Below are 15715 nucleotides of genomic sequence, written 5' to 3'. Positions count from 1 at the left end.
AACTAATTGCTCTCTCCCGGAAAGCATTCACATGCTGACCTGATTCGAAACGTGGCGATGGTGTTTCCCATTTGCGAGTAGTTTTCCGGCATTTAGAATGTAATCCAGAGCTTTACTCAGGAATGTGAGAGCTAGAACAGCTGAGACAGCCACAGACGGCGCCAAGGCCACAAGAGGACATACATAGTGGTGAATGACCCGCAAAACACTATATCTACTTACATATTCCACAAACATACACAGCATGCACACACAAAATCCTCATCAAGAGAGGTTACATGAGGAAACGCACAAACAGTCTGCATGTACGCAGTTCTAACATACAATCCAGCCAAAATCCCCCCACACTCCTGCGCAAATAACAGGCTTAGAGAGTGCTCGCAGAAAGCTTTTTGAAAGGTTTAGCAAACCGGTAATATAAAGCAGCAGCGAGTTGTAGGATACATCTGGTGTCTGAATCCAGTGCTCTCTGTCAAATGAAAGCGATGTTGCTTATTTATAGTTTAGAAAGCATTTCACTCAGTTGTATCTCATATCAAGACCATACGGCCTTCATTTGAACCATGTTCACTGACCAGGGTCTGAACCTACTGTACAAGTACACTGCTGCTGTTAACACATTAGCCAGTCTTCGACCAAATGTATAATCTGCCTTTGGAGGAACTCTACTTGGCTATTTGTTTCAAGCAAACAAACATTTGCGCTTACCTTAGTTTGTTACTTTATAGTTGCTTAATGGCGAATGTCAAATAGGCTGTAATCTTATTTTATACAAAACAAACACAGAGAAATAATAGGCTTCAAAATGTACCACAACAAAACAGATTTCTCTTTATTTTGTTTCATCATGTCAAAACAAAGAAAACCATGACATAAAAATAATTTCTCTACCTATATCACTTATAACATACGGTAGAACTAAAGGATGGAATGTCACATTTCCATTCACGTTTGATAGAAATATTCTTATAAATAAATAGGGTTCTCTTTAAAGTCTCTGGAGTGAGGATGCTAATCTTCAACACATGGCTATGGAATGAAGAGGATCCAAGACACTGAAATATATTAAAATGTCCAAGAGAAAAAGTCTTTTATGATAAGGAATGTGGAAAGGACTATGCAAATTCCCTTTCCCACAAACCCACCATTCCCTACAAGTACAGAGTAAGTACTCTTCCCTTGAGTCCTGCAGGTTCCTGCTTAGTGTTTCTAAAGCACCTTCATGGATGTTGCTAAGTTGCTCGTCATATCAATTTATGATTGTGCTACGGTTGCTACAAACCCACCACTCTTCAAAGGTGGGTAGAACATCAGTTTTTGCAAATGTCTTTGTATAAACGTCTCTTTTAATGCAAGCAGCAGCTTATTTCTCTTATCTTTGATAGATGAAGGAACAAATAAAGACACAGAGCAGATAAGACTCTACTGCCGCCCATCTGTGATTCAGGGCAAGCAGAAACAATAGGCGTGGAGAGGGACTGCACTCCATCACCTCAGCGAGAAATTACAAAACGGTTCAGTCCATTCAGCTCCCGAAGGATTCTAGGAATTCAGGATTTTCCTTTGACCCTTGCCTACGTAACTGCTCCCCGCTAGGGCTTTGAAAAAGCAGAGCGGGGCGAGCTAAGCGTGAACTTTTACCCCTGATGGCATGTTCAGGGTGCCCACGGTAAGCCTGGCATGGCAGATGCACGGTATGATGTCGCACAAGTGTTTAATCGTTGCTGTGCTCCTCAAGCTGTGACAGAATGCTGATGAGATTCTGCAGGCCGAAGATGTAGCCGCTATCTCCGCCCTCATGAACGATGCCATCCTCTCCGTAATCGCGGCACGTCGTGTGGGCGAAATCGATCATTCGAACATCCACCGTTGGCGAACTGCCGCTGGAGTGATCGTGACGGCCTCCGTAGGCTCCCTCTTCATCATCGTCCTCATCTTCATCATCGTCCTCCTCATCTTCCTCCTCTCCTCCACGAGAGGGCCGCGATCTAGATGGGGCAGGGGGTGGAGCCCCGTCGTAGATGACGAGAAGAGAGGAGGAGAAGAAACGATAGCTCTCGCAGGCCTCCAGCACTGCTCTCATTTCTCTCAGTCTTTGCAACACTGGGGTCAGAAGTTCTCTGCGCAGAACTCGGCCGTCACTAAAGAACTGGCACAGAGCCTCTTTGAACCCGGCCAGACTCAACTTACGCCCGTGATACTTATTCATGAATATCAGCTGTCCTGTAGCGTTGTGATACACCTATTAGGGAAAATAAAGATCGGAATCAGACTTAGGGTTGTACTAATAACACAATTATTAAAAAGAACACATTGAACAAATATGAATAAAGAAAAAACATTATAGCAAAACTCTGACTGTACATTCTCATTACACAACTGATTTGAAAATATTTTATGATGTGAAAGAAAAGACCAGAGTGATACTAGAAACTAGGGATGCACCAATATTAAAATATAATAAATACAAAATGTAATTAGTAAAGGGATAGTTCACCCAAAAACCAAAATGTGATGTTTTTCTGCTTACCCCTAAGGCATCCAAGATGAAGGTGTCTTTGTTTCTTCAGTAGAACACAAATTAAGATTTTTAACTCCAACCGTTGCTGTGTCACTCATATAATGCTTGTCAATGGGGTCTAATTCTATTAGAGTAAAAAAAACATGGACAGACAACTTCAAATTAAACCCGCGGCTCGTGTCGACACATTGACGTCTTAAGACACGAAACGATCGGTTTCTGAGAGAAACCGAACGGTATTTATGCAATTAATTTCACCTCATATCAGACGAACGCTTCAGCGCTCCAGACTGCCATCACTTCACGTGTGTGAGGTCAAAATTCCGGCCGGGTCATAGATATGTATACGTAGATTCCTCATTCGAGCGATCCACGCCATGATCCACGCTGGCACTAATGAGGAATCTATGTATATAGCTATGACCCGGCCGGAATTTTGACCTCACACACGGGAATTGATGGCAGTCTGGAGCGCTGAAGCGTTCGTCTGTTATGAGGTGATATAATTGCATAAATACCGTTCGGTTTCTCTCAGAAACCGATCGTTTCGTGTCTTAAGACATCAATGTGTCGTCCCGAGCCGTGGGTTTAATTTGAAGTTGTCTGTCCATGTTTTTTTTTACTCTAATAGAATTAGACTACATTGACAAGCATTATATGAGTGACACACAGCAACGGTTGGAGTTAAAAATCTTCATTTGTGTTCTACTGAAGAAACGAAGACACCTACATCTTGGATGCCTTAGGGGTAAGCAGAAAAACATCAAATTTTCGTTTTTGGGTGAACTATGCCTTTAAGATATTCTGTAAAATAATACAGAAATAAAAAATGATTGACAATTTTCAGAAGATATTACAATTCTAAACTATTTTGTACAATTATTAATTAAAAAAATAAATACAAACAGTTGTTTTAAATGCTAAAAGTGAATTTAAGCACATTATAACATACATAAATATTTAATTTACCAATGTTATTAAATTATTACTGTTTTATCCTTAATTAACTTTAAGTGAGCATTAGATGACAACAAAGGTAATATAAAATGTAAAAATAGGGGAAATGATTATTTACAATTAAATTAACAATTCAAAATCTGACAAGATACTGTATATCAACACGCACTCATGCTCATCTCTATATACCCTATTCATTAACAACATGTATTCTTATTTCTGTGCCATAGTTATTATATTAATAAATAATAGATAGTTAGCTAATCTGTGTGCTTTGTATATGTGCAATTCTGAAATGCATAACATGTACAAATCAATTTAAATTGTAATGTAGATGCATTTTCTGGGAAGCTGCTTTGAAACGATATGTATCGTGAAAAGCGCAATACAAATAAATTTGAATTGAATATCCAATGTAGACCAAAAATCAATATGGTACTTGAATATTTTGCATCCCTACTACAACCATTAAACCAGCATGGCTATATAAAGAAAAATCAATTGCCTGGACAACAGTGAATAATACCATTTAAAAATTACTATACATGATGTGCACATGTATATTCAGAACATGTGTAACTACCTGCATGCCGCAGAGGCGTACTCCAATAGAAGAGGAAGTGCTTTGTTGGCATTTACGAATCTGATTTGCTTTCTTCTCTTCAGAGGCATCGTCCCCATGCTGACGTGTTCCCATTTTCAGATCGAGAACGCATGGAACCCGGTACCGCCACGTTAGATTCTCCAGCAGAATAAATTCTAAGAGGGGTCATGAGTCAAGGAAAAAAAATACTCCTACATGGTTGAATATCTGATTGTATAAATGTGTTTGCATGATTTTGTTCTGGTTCTCTCATCGAATCAATATACAGTGGTAATTCAATCGTTAAAAAGGATACTGTGCTGATTTCTGTGTTTGGAGTTCTCCTTCATCCTCTGTAGGTGTTGCTGGTGACACTGCAGACTCCAAGGGTTGTGTTTGATCTGAGGAGCCACATTTCCTTTTTCCAGGCTGTAGTATAAAACCTCTGCCTTATCATCCCGATTACTGCAGAGATAAGAGAAAGGGTTAACAAATTACAATCGTCATGTGTGTTTTTTTTGTGTGCTAAACATTGAATTACATGATAAGGTACTTAACACAAATGCAATTGTTTAAAAGTGTTTTTTGAAAGAAGTATCTTATGCTCATACAGGCTGTCTTTATTTAAACCAAAATACTTTAAAAACAGTAAAATTGTGAAAAATTATTACAATTTTAAATTTATAAAATGTATTCCTGTGATGGCAAAGCAGAATTTTTTGCAGCCATTACTCCAGTCTTCAGTGTCACATGATCCCAATACGCCGATTTGGTTCTCAATAACCATTTCTTATTATCAATGTTTAAAACATTTGTACTGCTTAATATATATATATTTTTTAATCAGTGACATATATTTTTTAAATAAATATGCATTTTTGAAACAATGTAAAGTTTTTTTTTTTTTTTTTTTTTTTTACTGATTCCAGTCTATGAATCATGTGCCCTCCCTCACCTTTTGCCCTTCTCCTCTTTGCGGCTCTGTCTGGCTCTTTCGTTTTCCGGGAGCAGGCCTGATGGTTTCTTCTTCCCCCACTTAACAAGCTTATTCTTGGGCTCGCAGTCAGCAGAGGGCTCCTTGTTTTCCAAGTCAGCTGGATCACTGAGCAGCGGGTATGCTATCAAACACAGATTCCCCACCTCATCTTCCTCAAAACTCACCGACACCACACCTGAAGACAGCACGAGGGCAAGAAAGAGATAAAGAGAGACAATGAGTACATTTGGACATTGTGTTGACGCATAAACAACATATGATTCAAATATTATGAATCATATGATGATTTTAAAAAAATGTAGCTCTTACCCAATCCAGCTTAAACTGTACTTATTATGCATAAAACAGAATAAAAGCAGGGGTTTGAGAAGGGAATGTAAGTGTGTACATAGTGAATATTCAACACTGTCATGTAAATGTAAGAGTGTGGGAGAGTGTTTTGCATGCCTTCTAGTGCTAAGCAGAAAAAGACACACAAAAAACAGTCAGGAGGCAAGAATGTACAATTCAATGAGCTCTTTTATTACGACTCATTGGACAAACCATCTGCAAGTTTTACAGAAAACGTATCATTGAAATTGAAATACAAACAGTAACAAATTGGAAAACTGCTTTGATACATTAGGAATACAGGTCAATACATAAAATACAAAGCAAAACTATACATATACACAAGTAGCATGTGGCCCAAGACATGATTTATGCTGGCATCTCATGATAGAGAACTAAGCATCACAGGGGGATTATGGGTAATTGAAAGAGGTAGGGGTACAGACAGAGAAAGAAAGAGAACAGCAAAACCGTTTCAACATTGAATGGCATAAGCAGCATTAATACAAATTATTTTGATCACAAAACACAAGCTTTAACTGCTGAAACCTGTCTGTGGTGTTTGTGTGCAAGTATGTGATAGACAGCGGCAGGCACAAGGACCCTGCGGCCTCTCAACCTCTGCAGTCAGGCTAGAACGATGACATCAGCAGCAGTGATGTCACGTCTCTGCACCAACGCTCATAACACACTTTGGCCTATCCTTGCTGAGTCAGAGAACATGTGTGGTTAGTGTCTGTTTCTGTCTTAGGCGTTATGGTGAGTAAGTAAAACATGTTTGATCATATTTGAGCCTTATATTTGTGTCTAAGAGAATGTAAGTATTGCAAGTATGCTCAAGCATGTGAGTGTGTCCACATACTTTCCTTCCTGTCATATCTTCTCTCTGCCTGACAGCTTTTTTTAGTCCCACACGGCTGCCCAGTCAAAGACACCGCCAAATACACTGCGAGAGATGCCAGTGTGTCTGTGCGTGAGTGTGTTTAAATATATCAGACTAAAAGAACTGAACATGATATTCCATCTGATGCCTTGAACATAAATCCGAGTGTCAAAAAGTGTTTTGAGAGTGTTCTTGTGTTGCCACTTAATCTGTCCTTTTTAATCTATTACATTTTTAATTCTATCAATCTGTCGGTCTATCTATGGCAATTTAAATGTCATGAAAAAAAAAAACACTAAAGGGCCATCCAATCAATTACCGCATATAAAAGTCAGTATGGCCTTATTATAGGAATCACGCTGCACTGTTGGAATTAAGTCAGTGTAATATGATTTATAAAAATTCTTCAAAATGATGATTAAAGCACTGGTTATTCAAATTTATGCACAGATAGAGCAAAATAGAAAGCAAGAAAGAGAGAGAAAGACTATGGCACACAATAGCACAAACAAGATATGCCCGATTGGTTGTAATGATTCTGTTAAGTGTCCACTTACCTTTGTACTGTGGGGTGAATTTGCGGATCTCTGGTGGCAGGCTCTTGTAAAACTGGTGTTCTCTAGGTATTAGTGGTTTACAGATTGTCTGTTCCCCAAACCGCAGTACACAAGAATGACCGCCGACTTGATGGACAAATGGTTCTAACATCACTCCTCCCTTCATTTCTCCTTTCCCTGGGTATCTACACCCCTCCATCAGCGCTTCTAAAGCCGGACTCATCTTCCGTACACATCCGTCTCTCTCAGGCTGATCTATCGCTGTCTATCTGTATTGCTTTCTTTCTTCTCCTTCTCTGTTGTTCCCGTTTCCCTGGTGGCAGTTCAGGCACAAAAGGTTGAGAAAACCAAAAGAAGACAGAGAAAAATAAAAAGATATTCCTGTTTTTTCCTGTTAAAGAAGTATGGAAATGGTAATCCAGAAGGAGGCACGTTACAATAATATTTTTCTATACGCGTAGCAGTGTGGTTTGACACTAAGGACAGAATGTGAGTGTGTGTCTGTCCCTGTCTCTTCTGTAACTGAGAGAGATTTGCTCTAAGCAGGCAGGAAAATATCACAACAGGTCACATGGTTCCACCCCCTCCTGAAAGTCAGCCAATCAGAGCACAGCAACTGTTGTCGGGTGGGAAGTGAGAAAGGGGAAACTGAACAAACAAAGGGAAAGGAAAGAGAGTGTGTGAGAGAGAGATATAGGTGGGGGGTTGTTGTGTGTTAAAGACCAAAACAAAGAGATACGAGGAACAAGGAAAGGAAAGAGAAAGTGCACTGTCGTTCTCAGCTATTTTCTCCTGCTTGACTAGGAAGCTGAAAAACAGTAGAAACATGGAAAATGAAAATATAACCAGAAATTCCAAGTCTGTATTTATAATGGACATTGATGGGGAGGCATTCCACTAGTCTTCAGAATAGGGGTTTATCAATACAGGTTTCCCCAAAAGTGATTCATAAAATTTGACATTTGGTTCCCTTAATCTTGAGTATTTTAGTTACACCCTTGGAATTCAAAGGCCTGGTTTCACAAATGGGGCTTATATTAAGCCAGGATTAGGCCTTAGTTCAATTAGGGCATTTAAGTAGCTTTTATAAACGTGCCTTAAAAAACATTACTGGTGTGAATCTTGAGACAAAACCATGGCACTTAAAGGGTTAGTTCCCCCAAAAATGAAAATTTGATGTTTATCTGCTTACCCCCAGGGCATCCAAGATATAGGTGACTTTGTTTCTTCAGAAGAACACAAATGAAGATTTTTAACTCCAACCGTTGCAGTCTGTCAGTCGTATACTGCATGAGAATGGTAACAAAATCTATGAGAGTAAAAAAAAAAACATGCACAGACAAATTCAAATTAAACCCTGTGGCTCGTGACGACACATTGTTGTCTTAAGACACGAAACGATCGGTTTGTTCGAGAAACCGAACAGTATTTATATAATTTTTACCTCTAATCTAATACACCACTATGTCCAACAGAAAAATCTTCATTTGTGTTCTACTGAAGAAACAAAGTCACCTATATCTTGGATGCCCTGTGGGAAATCAGATAAACATTAAATTAAAATTTTTGGGTGAACTATCCCTTTAAGTTGCTTTCAGTTAAAACAGCTCAAAGCCTTGTCTGTGAAACCCAAGGGGGTAATCCATCACCCGGAAAGCGTACCTTCCATAGGGGCAGCCATTGCTAACCAAGCCATCACCTGCTGTTAGCATCCCATTGACTCCCATTAATTTTGGCGTCACTTTGACAGCGAATAACTTTACATCTGAGGCGTTTAAAGACTCCAGTCTGCATATATATATAACTTTTTTGCAATGAAAATGCGGGGATTATGAAATCATGCTATTGCCAAATAGGCAATTTATGCGACGAAAGTGCGGCGTATTTGAAAAAATACGGGGGCCGCATTTTTTCAAATACGCCGCACTTTCGTCGCATAAATTGCCTATTTGGCAATAGCATGATTTCATAATCCCCGCATTTTCATTGCAAAAAAGTTATATATATTAGCAGAAAGTTGAAAAATGTTTGTTTACTTCACACAAGAGCCGCCATTTCCCCCTATTGCCATGGCAACGTTTTGAAGTGACGTAATTACCCGATGCGAACGTCATCGAAAAGCTGCAAACCCCGTGGTAAAACCATAGATATCGGTGAAACCATTATGAAGCACGCAAATTCCCATTTGCCAACAAAAATAACAGCAAAAGACAGCGCAAAGCAGTTTGCCGGTGTGTTGACTGATTTCAAAACACAGAATCATGAAGCTTCGAAGCGTTATGAATCAGTGAGTCGATTCAGCGGTTTGGAACGCCAAAGTCACGTATTTCAGCAGTCACGCGATCCGAATCATGAATCGACTCGCTGATTCATAACGCTTTGAAGCTTCATGATGCCGTGTTTTGAAATTGGTCATCACTATATAAGTCGTTATTTAGGTCGACTTTAGGTCGATCGTTTAGGCACATCCTTTCTAACCCTAACGCTGCTGTGATTTAGGTTAAAAATGCATAAATACTCAGAACAATGCAATAGTGACCAAGTATTAAAAAATGGTGCCTCACACTTGTGTGGTGTGACATTACTGTCGGATCCAATATAGATGGCACAGCATCGTCTTTTAGTTTCAATCTTTCCTGCATCAAATTGTGCCTTGTTTATAAACGAATCCGCAGTAAAATGAAGTGAACAAAGTACAAGTTCTTACTGACGCGATCTGAAACTTCATTAAAAATAAAGTTCATCCACTGTTTTTATTAATGTTGTGATCAGAAGGAAGGCAATGCAAAGACATCTTTATCGCTTGTATTTTGCATAGACCTGTGTTTGCCCCTCTCGTTATTTACCTACTACATGTGCAAATTGGTGGGCGGGGCTAAACAGGCAGTGATGTAGAAGCAGGTGTTGATCTTTTTCTGTGGAGGCGATGTTTAGCCACACTATTACGTGTAAGTGGCACATTCCACATCCTGTCATTTTGGCAGATTGGATTCAATATAAGATGGAATTTACAGGATGTTTTTATAGTACAATGACCTTATGTGTCAAAAGATCAAGGGAATTTTGAGTTCTCCGTTCATGACCAGTGTACGCTAAGGTGTGCTTACATTGTGTGTGACATAAATATTGCCATATATATATATAAATACTGTCAGAATAGTACAAGTACAGCACGATTTTTCTAACCGCGCTAATCTGTATATGCTCAGCTCACACATGCGTTTTGAATTTTTTTTACACTAAATAGGTTACCCACAAGGTGACAACTCTAGTCCAAACTGTTCACAGTAAAAAAATAACATGACATGGACAAAGGACATGGAAAAGCAAACTACAACACCTATGTTGTATGTGAAAGGAATTGAGAGATAGACGCAACTCTTGTTTAAACGAGTACAAAGACATACATTTGAATTCTGGAGAAAAATAGCACTGACAGACACTGGAAAAGGATTGATCTTTCTAGTGTGCATGTTTTGACTGCCTGTGTTCACGTACGCTATCAGATGGTGTAAACTTTGAAAGGCCATGCAGTCATTTGTATTCATAATATGCTAAGTGCTCAGATAAAAACTCCAGTAGAATTTTGGCTTAAGTGTGCACTGAGACTTTTTTTTTAAATTCCCTGAACAGTGCTTCTATTAGTTAGACAAACAGTTAGTCCCGCCCCAAAGTTATACCATTGATTGATTCAACAAATATGTTTACGCGCTGTACAAAATTGAGCTACAGAATAGTAAAATTTCACTACACTGGTCAAGTCTTAATTTCGATGTCCAGGTATACACGAACATTTGAAAGATAAAATACAAGTTGCGCATTTCTTTTATCTTTCTTTTATTTCTTTTAGGTCAACTGTAGTGTGATTAATGTATACATGCTGAAAAACTACTTTGAAAAACTATTGGGTGCACACACACACTCAATACAATTCTCAATATAGTAACTCGATAACAAATCTAAGCCTAGCAGTGAGCAATACTGTAATTCAGTTTAAAAATGAGACAGCAGGCAAGGCTGACGCAAATGGTTACATAAAGACGCACATACAAACACATTAAATCATCCCTGAGGCCCTGGGAAAACAATGGGACCACCGGACAACAAGACAACCATGCCTTTGCATACAAACCTCTTTGTACACAAATACAAAGTAATCTTCCCTGTGCTACTTCCCCAGACTGGGATTAGTGTGTGTGATCAATGAGCACTGGGTGGAGATTCAATCCTAATCCAGAGCCATAGACACAGATTATAATCTGTTCATCTAGAAGAAAATAAGCAATCGTTGGGTGAATACACAATCATAAACTTAGCAGATCTAGACTTTTAGGGAAAATCATTTCAAATCACATACTTTAAACCCGGACTCAAAAAACCCTCACATAAACTGGGGCATATATTAAAACAGAGATTATCTATTGTTTCTTTTCTATATATTACCCCAATATCACTAATCTGCATTAAAAATACATAGCTGCCATCAATCAAATAATCTTCTTTGATTCACAAAGTTTGTTCGATTTCTTTCATTGCAATGAGCTACTTGAGGTTTGTCGCCAGACCTGAACCCAACAGGATAGGACAAACTACTGGGTTTTGGTCAAGGATTGAGTTGGTTTTGGGTTTGCATTGGATTTTCTCTTTACAATGAATTTTTTTTTTTTTTTAAATGACAAATATTTTGTTTAACTAGCATCAAGCTTTGCATTTGGAGACCACCATTTCCCCACTCCACTAAAAACGCTTGGTAAATCATGGGATTTCCAGCTACACTCCGGGTTTTTCCTGTTTTCCACTCCCCACTAGCTGTTGAGAGAAACCCGTTTCGGAGTGATCCGGAAGCGAGAGAAAACACAGATGCTCTCCTATCTCCAGGCAAAATTCACACAGCTCCCCGCTCACATATTTCTGGACGTCTGGTCTGGAAATCCATGAGCACTGGCGACTAGAGTGATACAAACTGTGAAACGTCCAAGAAAATATCAGCACTTTTGGAATGCGGCTTGAGATTAGAGTACTACAACTAATCATTGTATAAAAATATTTCAATTTCAGGTCAAAGGGATATTTCACCCAAAAATTTAAATTATCCCATCATTTACTATCAATCCAAGGTGTATATGACTTTCTTCATTCAGCCAAACACAATTGGAGTTATATTAAAAAATAGTATAAACTTGAGTTTGTTGCCCAGTCCTATTTGTTTGAACCGCGAGAGTCATCTACTCTCACCTAAGCTTACACTACTCCTACATCCAACGTCATGTGTCGAGTCAGAGTATACTCTTCTTCCAGAACTAGACTTGTGTACGGCTGTTACTGGAAGCCAGTGATTATAATTTATAAAGTTATAAATATGGATATTTTTCTCACAAGAACGCATCACTTCACTTCAGAAGACCTTTATTAACACCCTGGAGCCGGAAGGATTACTTTATGATGGATGGATGTGCTTTTTGAAGCTTCAAAAACTCTGTGTTTGGCTGAAAGAAGAAAGTCATATACACCTAGGATGGCTTGCGGGTGAGTAAATGATGGGATAATTAGTATTTTTGGGTGAACTAACCCTTCAGTATTAAAATTGGATGAAATGGGTTTGGGCTTTGGCCTAATAGTTGCTACAGGTATGGTAACCATTCATCCAGCTGATGGAGGGAGATGGTGACTGTTTGACTGTGGTTAATGTTAAATGTTCCGATTATAATCTTGGATCCTAATATAAGAATGTGATGCATCTGATAATGATGCATTAGAATAATGATTATGAGAGCAAGCTGCTGTATCTAAATGTGATTATGAAATACGTTGACACAAGGTCTTTGGTGTTCTTCGGTTCGGCCAAACCATAATCCACAGACAATGAGAAACTAGGCCATTGAGCATGAGCCAGTGGGCATGGGGCTTTATGGTAGGGGTCATGGTGTGTTTGTGTGTGTGTGTGTGTGTTTGTGTGTTATGTTACTGGATATTAGCCTGGCACCCACAGGAGGGGGTCACACACTATTGTGGATCCAGACAATACAAGCTGGCGCTTATGGAAACCAGCTTATGCAACCAGGAAAGGTCAACATGGACAAAGCCAGATCTTCTTACACCACCTATTCCTGCACTCCATTCATCCATGAATCTGTCTGAAAAATTAAAGTAAGATGATAATTAAGTCACTCAGTCTTGATGACTGGGTTTGTGCATTTGAACGATAAAGAGACACCTTATGTAATATCAACAGACAGTTATAGAAACACTTGAGATCATTGTTAGAAGACATCCACATGCAAAAAAGCAACTCATTATAAACAGTCACTCTCATAATTTGCAGCTACTTGTGGGCACCTACAAAAATGTGAGGCCTACCTACACATTCAGAAATACAGTACAAGCATGACAGGGAACTAGACATTTTATTAAGAAAATTTGAGTGGTATTTGCCCATGCAAAAGATGTCGTCAAGATTTTGTGGTTAGCTGCCAGGTCAGTACTAAGAAATTTCTACTGGTGTTTAGAGTGGTTTTTAGTGCATTGCTATGTGGTGGCTAAGGTGTTTTGGTTTTTTTTTTCTAGGTTACTGTTGTTTTACTACATACTATGGTAATATGAAAGTTTGAAATACCATGGAATTATCATTTGACGCTATTACTGTACCACTTCTATTGTACATTTTTGTATAGAGAGAGTCAAAAAAAGTGATGATTGTAATTTCTTTAAAATGTCAGCAAAGAGAAGAACAGATTAACTAATTTAATGAAATTTGTAAAAAAAAAAAAAGAAAAAAAAAAAAAAAGAAACATGATATGTACTTCACACTGTTACTCATGTTTGTTCAAAATAAAATAAAAACTAATAAACCTATAGATATTTAAATGTTATGGCTGATATTCTATAAATTGCTAATATTAAAATCTCATATAATTGAATTAAAAATCAAACTGTATAATGTAGAGTTAGACTACAGTATGACAGGAAAGATACTCTAAAACTGGTTCTCAGCAGAATTCTATGGGAGGCTTCAAGACAAAATGATTTAAGACAAATCAAACAATAAAATGAGAAAGACAAAAAAAAAGACATTTCTTATTTTAATTCACCTCCTCAACAACATTTATTTTCATTGTCTTAAAAAGCCTGGATATATTTAAAAGTCTGACTTCTAGATCTGGAAAAAGTCATGTAAATGAGTAAAATCTCAATGGCCATTTTTATGAATATACATACAAATTTCTAGCTATGGCAAGCTCTGAAGAATGTATCGAGCAGAAATTGTGAGAAACCGTTTTTTTTTTTTTAAATCTTTATTTAGTAAATCATGAACTGGAAAATTCATGGGGCCTTCAAATATTGTGGGGAATGTGGAGGGGAGGGCTGCTCTAAAATGTAAAAATAGGAATAATGAGCATTCATAATTAAATATCCGACATCAACAGACACTAATAACTGATATGGTCGCATACCTAGTTGCAATAACAAATTAGGTATGAGAAACTGCTGTTCCCTCACCACATGCACACACAACATATAAGCTTGTAATACTGAGATTGACAAAGTGTGACAGCAAGCGACACTGACACCTATCACATTGTGTGTGTGTACGTGCGAGAGTGTATGGCCAAGACGGTGCTAGACTTATTAATATGGATGATTGCCTACATTTCCTGCCAAAGGTATTCGCAATAAATGTTAGTGTCTATATGAGAGAAAGAGGGATGTGACAGAGACCCCTTGACACAGATTCACACCTCTTTTGTGGTAAAAGGTGAGAGGAGGGTACTGATGCGCTGAAATAACCCACATGTTCTCACATTGACACAAACAAGTCAGACCTCTTTCCCAAGCCACTGCTACCAGTGTTTACTTCCTCTTTCTTTACACTCAGACACCTTTGAGAGCCAAAGATCTCTTTTTAGTTATGGTTAGAGCCTCATTTATCCTACAAGTAACTTTAATGTAGATAAACGTTTTACATCAGACATCTTAAAATGTTTTACACCAAAAGTAAAGACTAGAACTTTTGACGTTTAAAATAATGCAAACTTATTGTACATTAATTTAATTCTATAAGGGCGGTTCTCCTTCATGGTGAGAACAATATTTCTGTCAGGATCACTATCGTCAAAGATGACTGGCAGTTAGCATAAAGTTAGGATTTGCCTCAAAAACACTCAAGAATATTATTAAAGGCCCCCTGAAATCAAAATGGAAGTTTTTTAGCTTTTAGTATGAATATGTTAGCCTTAAGATTATGAATAAGCTGCTGTGTTCCAAAACAATGACAAAATTCGTATTTAGGAGATATAAGCATTCAAAACTTACAGTCTCTCCCTTCCGTTAAAATGAATCAGAGATTTTGATGACATCATCGCAGACTTCATCTTCTCATCACATCTTCTGTCCAATCAAATGAATCTGAAGCGCCCGCCCCCTACACTATAAATTGGTGACACTATAAATAGACGCTGAAGCTGCGGCTGAAATCGGTCAGCAGTTCACACATTTAATATTTTCTACATGGTGAATGGCACATAGCACACTATAAATGCGATAGGAAACGATTCAGACAGTGTAAATATGCTTTCAGTTGAGGAATTAAGTCTGGTTTCACGTTAGTTTCACGCACACCGCCGCAGTGCACACACTTAGTCTAGACCAGAACCGTTGACTAGAGACACGAGATGGCGCATACAACAAAACATATCGGACCCATTTAAATTCTGCACAGAATGCTGTATTTCAAAGCAATATGGATGAGATTATGATGATAAACGGTTAGAGATTAGGAGGAAACTGTGGCTTTACCAAACAGAAAGGCTCTAGTCAAACTGTGGTATTAACGAAACGCTATTGGTTGTTTCAAAAAAGGGGAGGAGCTGCTAACAGCTGGAGCTGTGTC

The 15715-nt window shown here is 38.4% G+C and overlaps 1 protein-coding gene across 1 annotated transcript; it reads right to left on the bottom strand.

The window, feature by feature from the left end:
- Nucleotides 1-811: 811 nt before the first annotated feature.
- On the bottom strand, nucleotides 812-7358 carry ip6k2b (inositol hexakisphosphate kinase 2b). Its single transcript, XM_079840469.1, has 5 exons — nucleotides 6829-7358; nucleotides 5017-5233; nucleotides 4378-4526; nucleotides 4062-4237; nucleotides 812-2242 (listed from the first exon to the last, which is right to left on the bottom strand). Exons 1-5 carry the CDS (start codon nucleotides 7049-7051, stop codon nucleotides 1715-1717), a joined length of 1293 nt encoding a protein of 430 aa, XP_079696595.1. The 5' UTR covers nucleotides 7052-7358; the 3' UTR covers nucleotides 812-1714.
- Nucleotides 7359-15715: the final 8357 nt, after the last annotated feature.

The sequence above is a fragment of the Gobio gobio genome (assembly GCF_949357685.1).
Source record: "Gobio gobio genome assembly, chromosome: 17".
NCBI classification, from domain to species: Eukaryota; Metazoa; Chordata; class Actinopteri; order Cypriniformes; family Gobionidae; genus Gobio; species Gobio gobio.
This window is presented reverse-complemented; position numbering and strand designations above follow the sequence as displayed.

Excerpts from the sequence above, each read along its gene's own strand:
- ip6k2b (XM_079840469.1), bottom strand. The coding sequence starts at position 7,051 with ATGAGTCCGGCTTTAGAAGCGCTGATGGAGGGGTGTAGATACCCAGGG. Across the intron at positions 5,234-6,828 it reads ATTCACCCCACAGTACAAAG|GTGTGGTGTCGGTGAGTTTT; the intron begins GTAAGTGGACAC and ends TGCTGTCTTCAG. Across the intron at positions 4,238-4,377 it reads CAAACACAGAAATCAGCACA|AATTTATTCTGCTGGAGAAT; the intron begins GTATCCTTTTTA and ends GACCCCTCTTAG.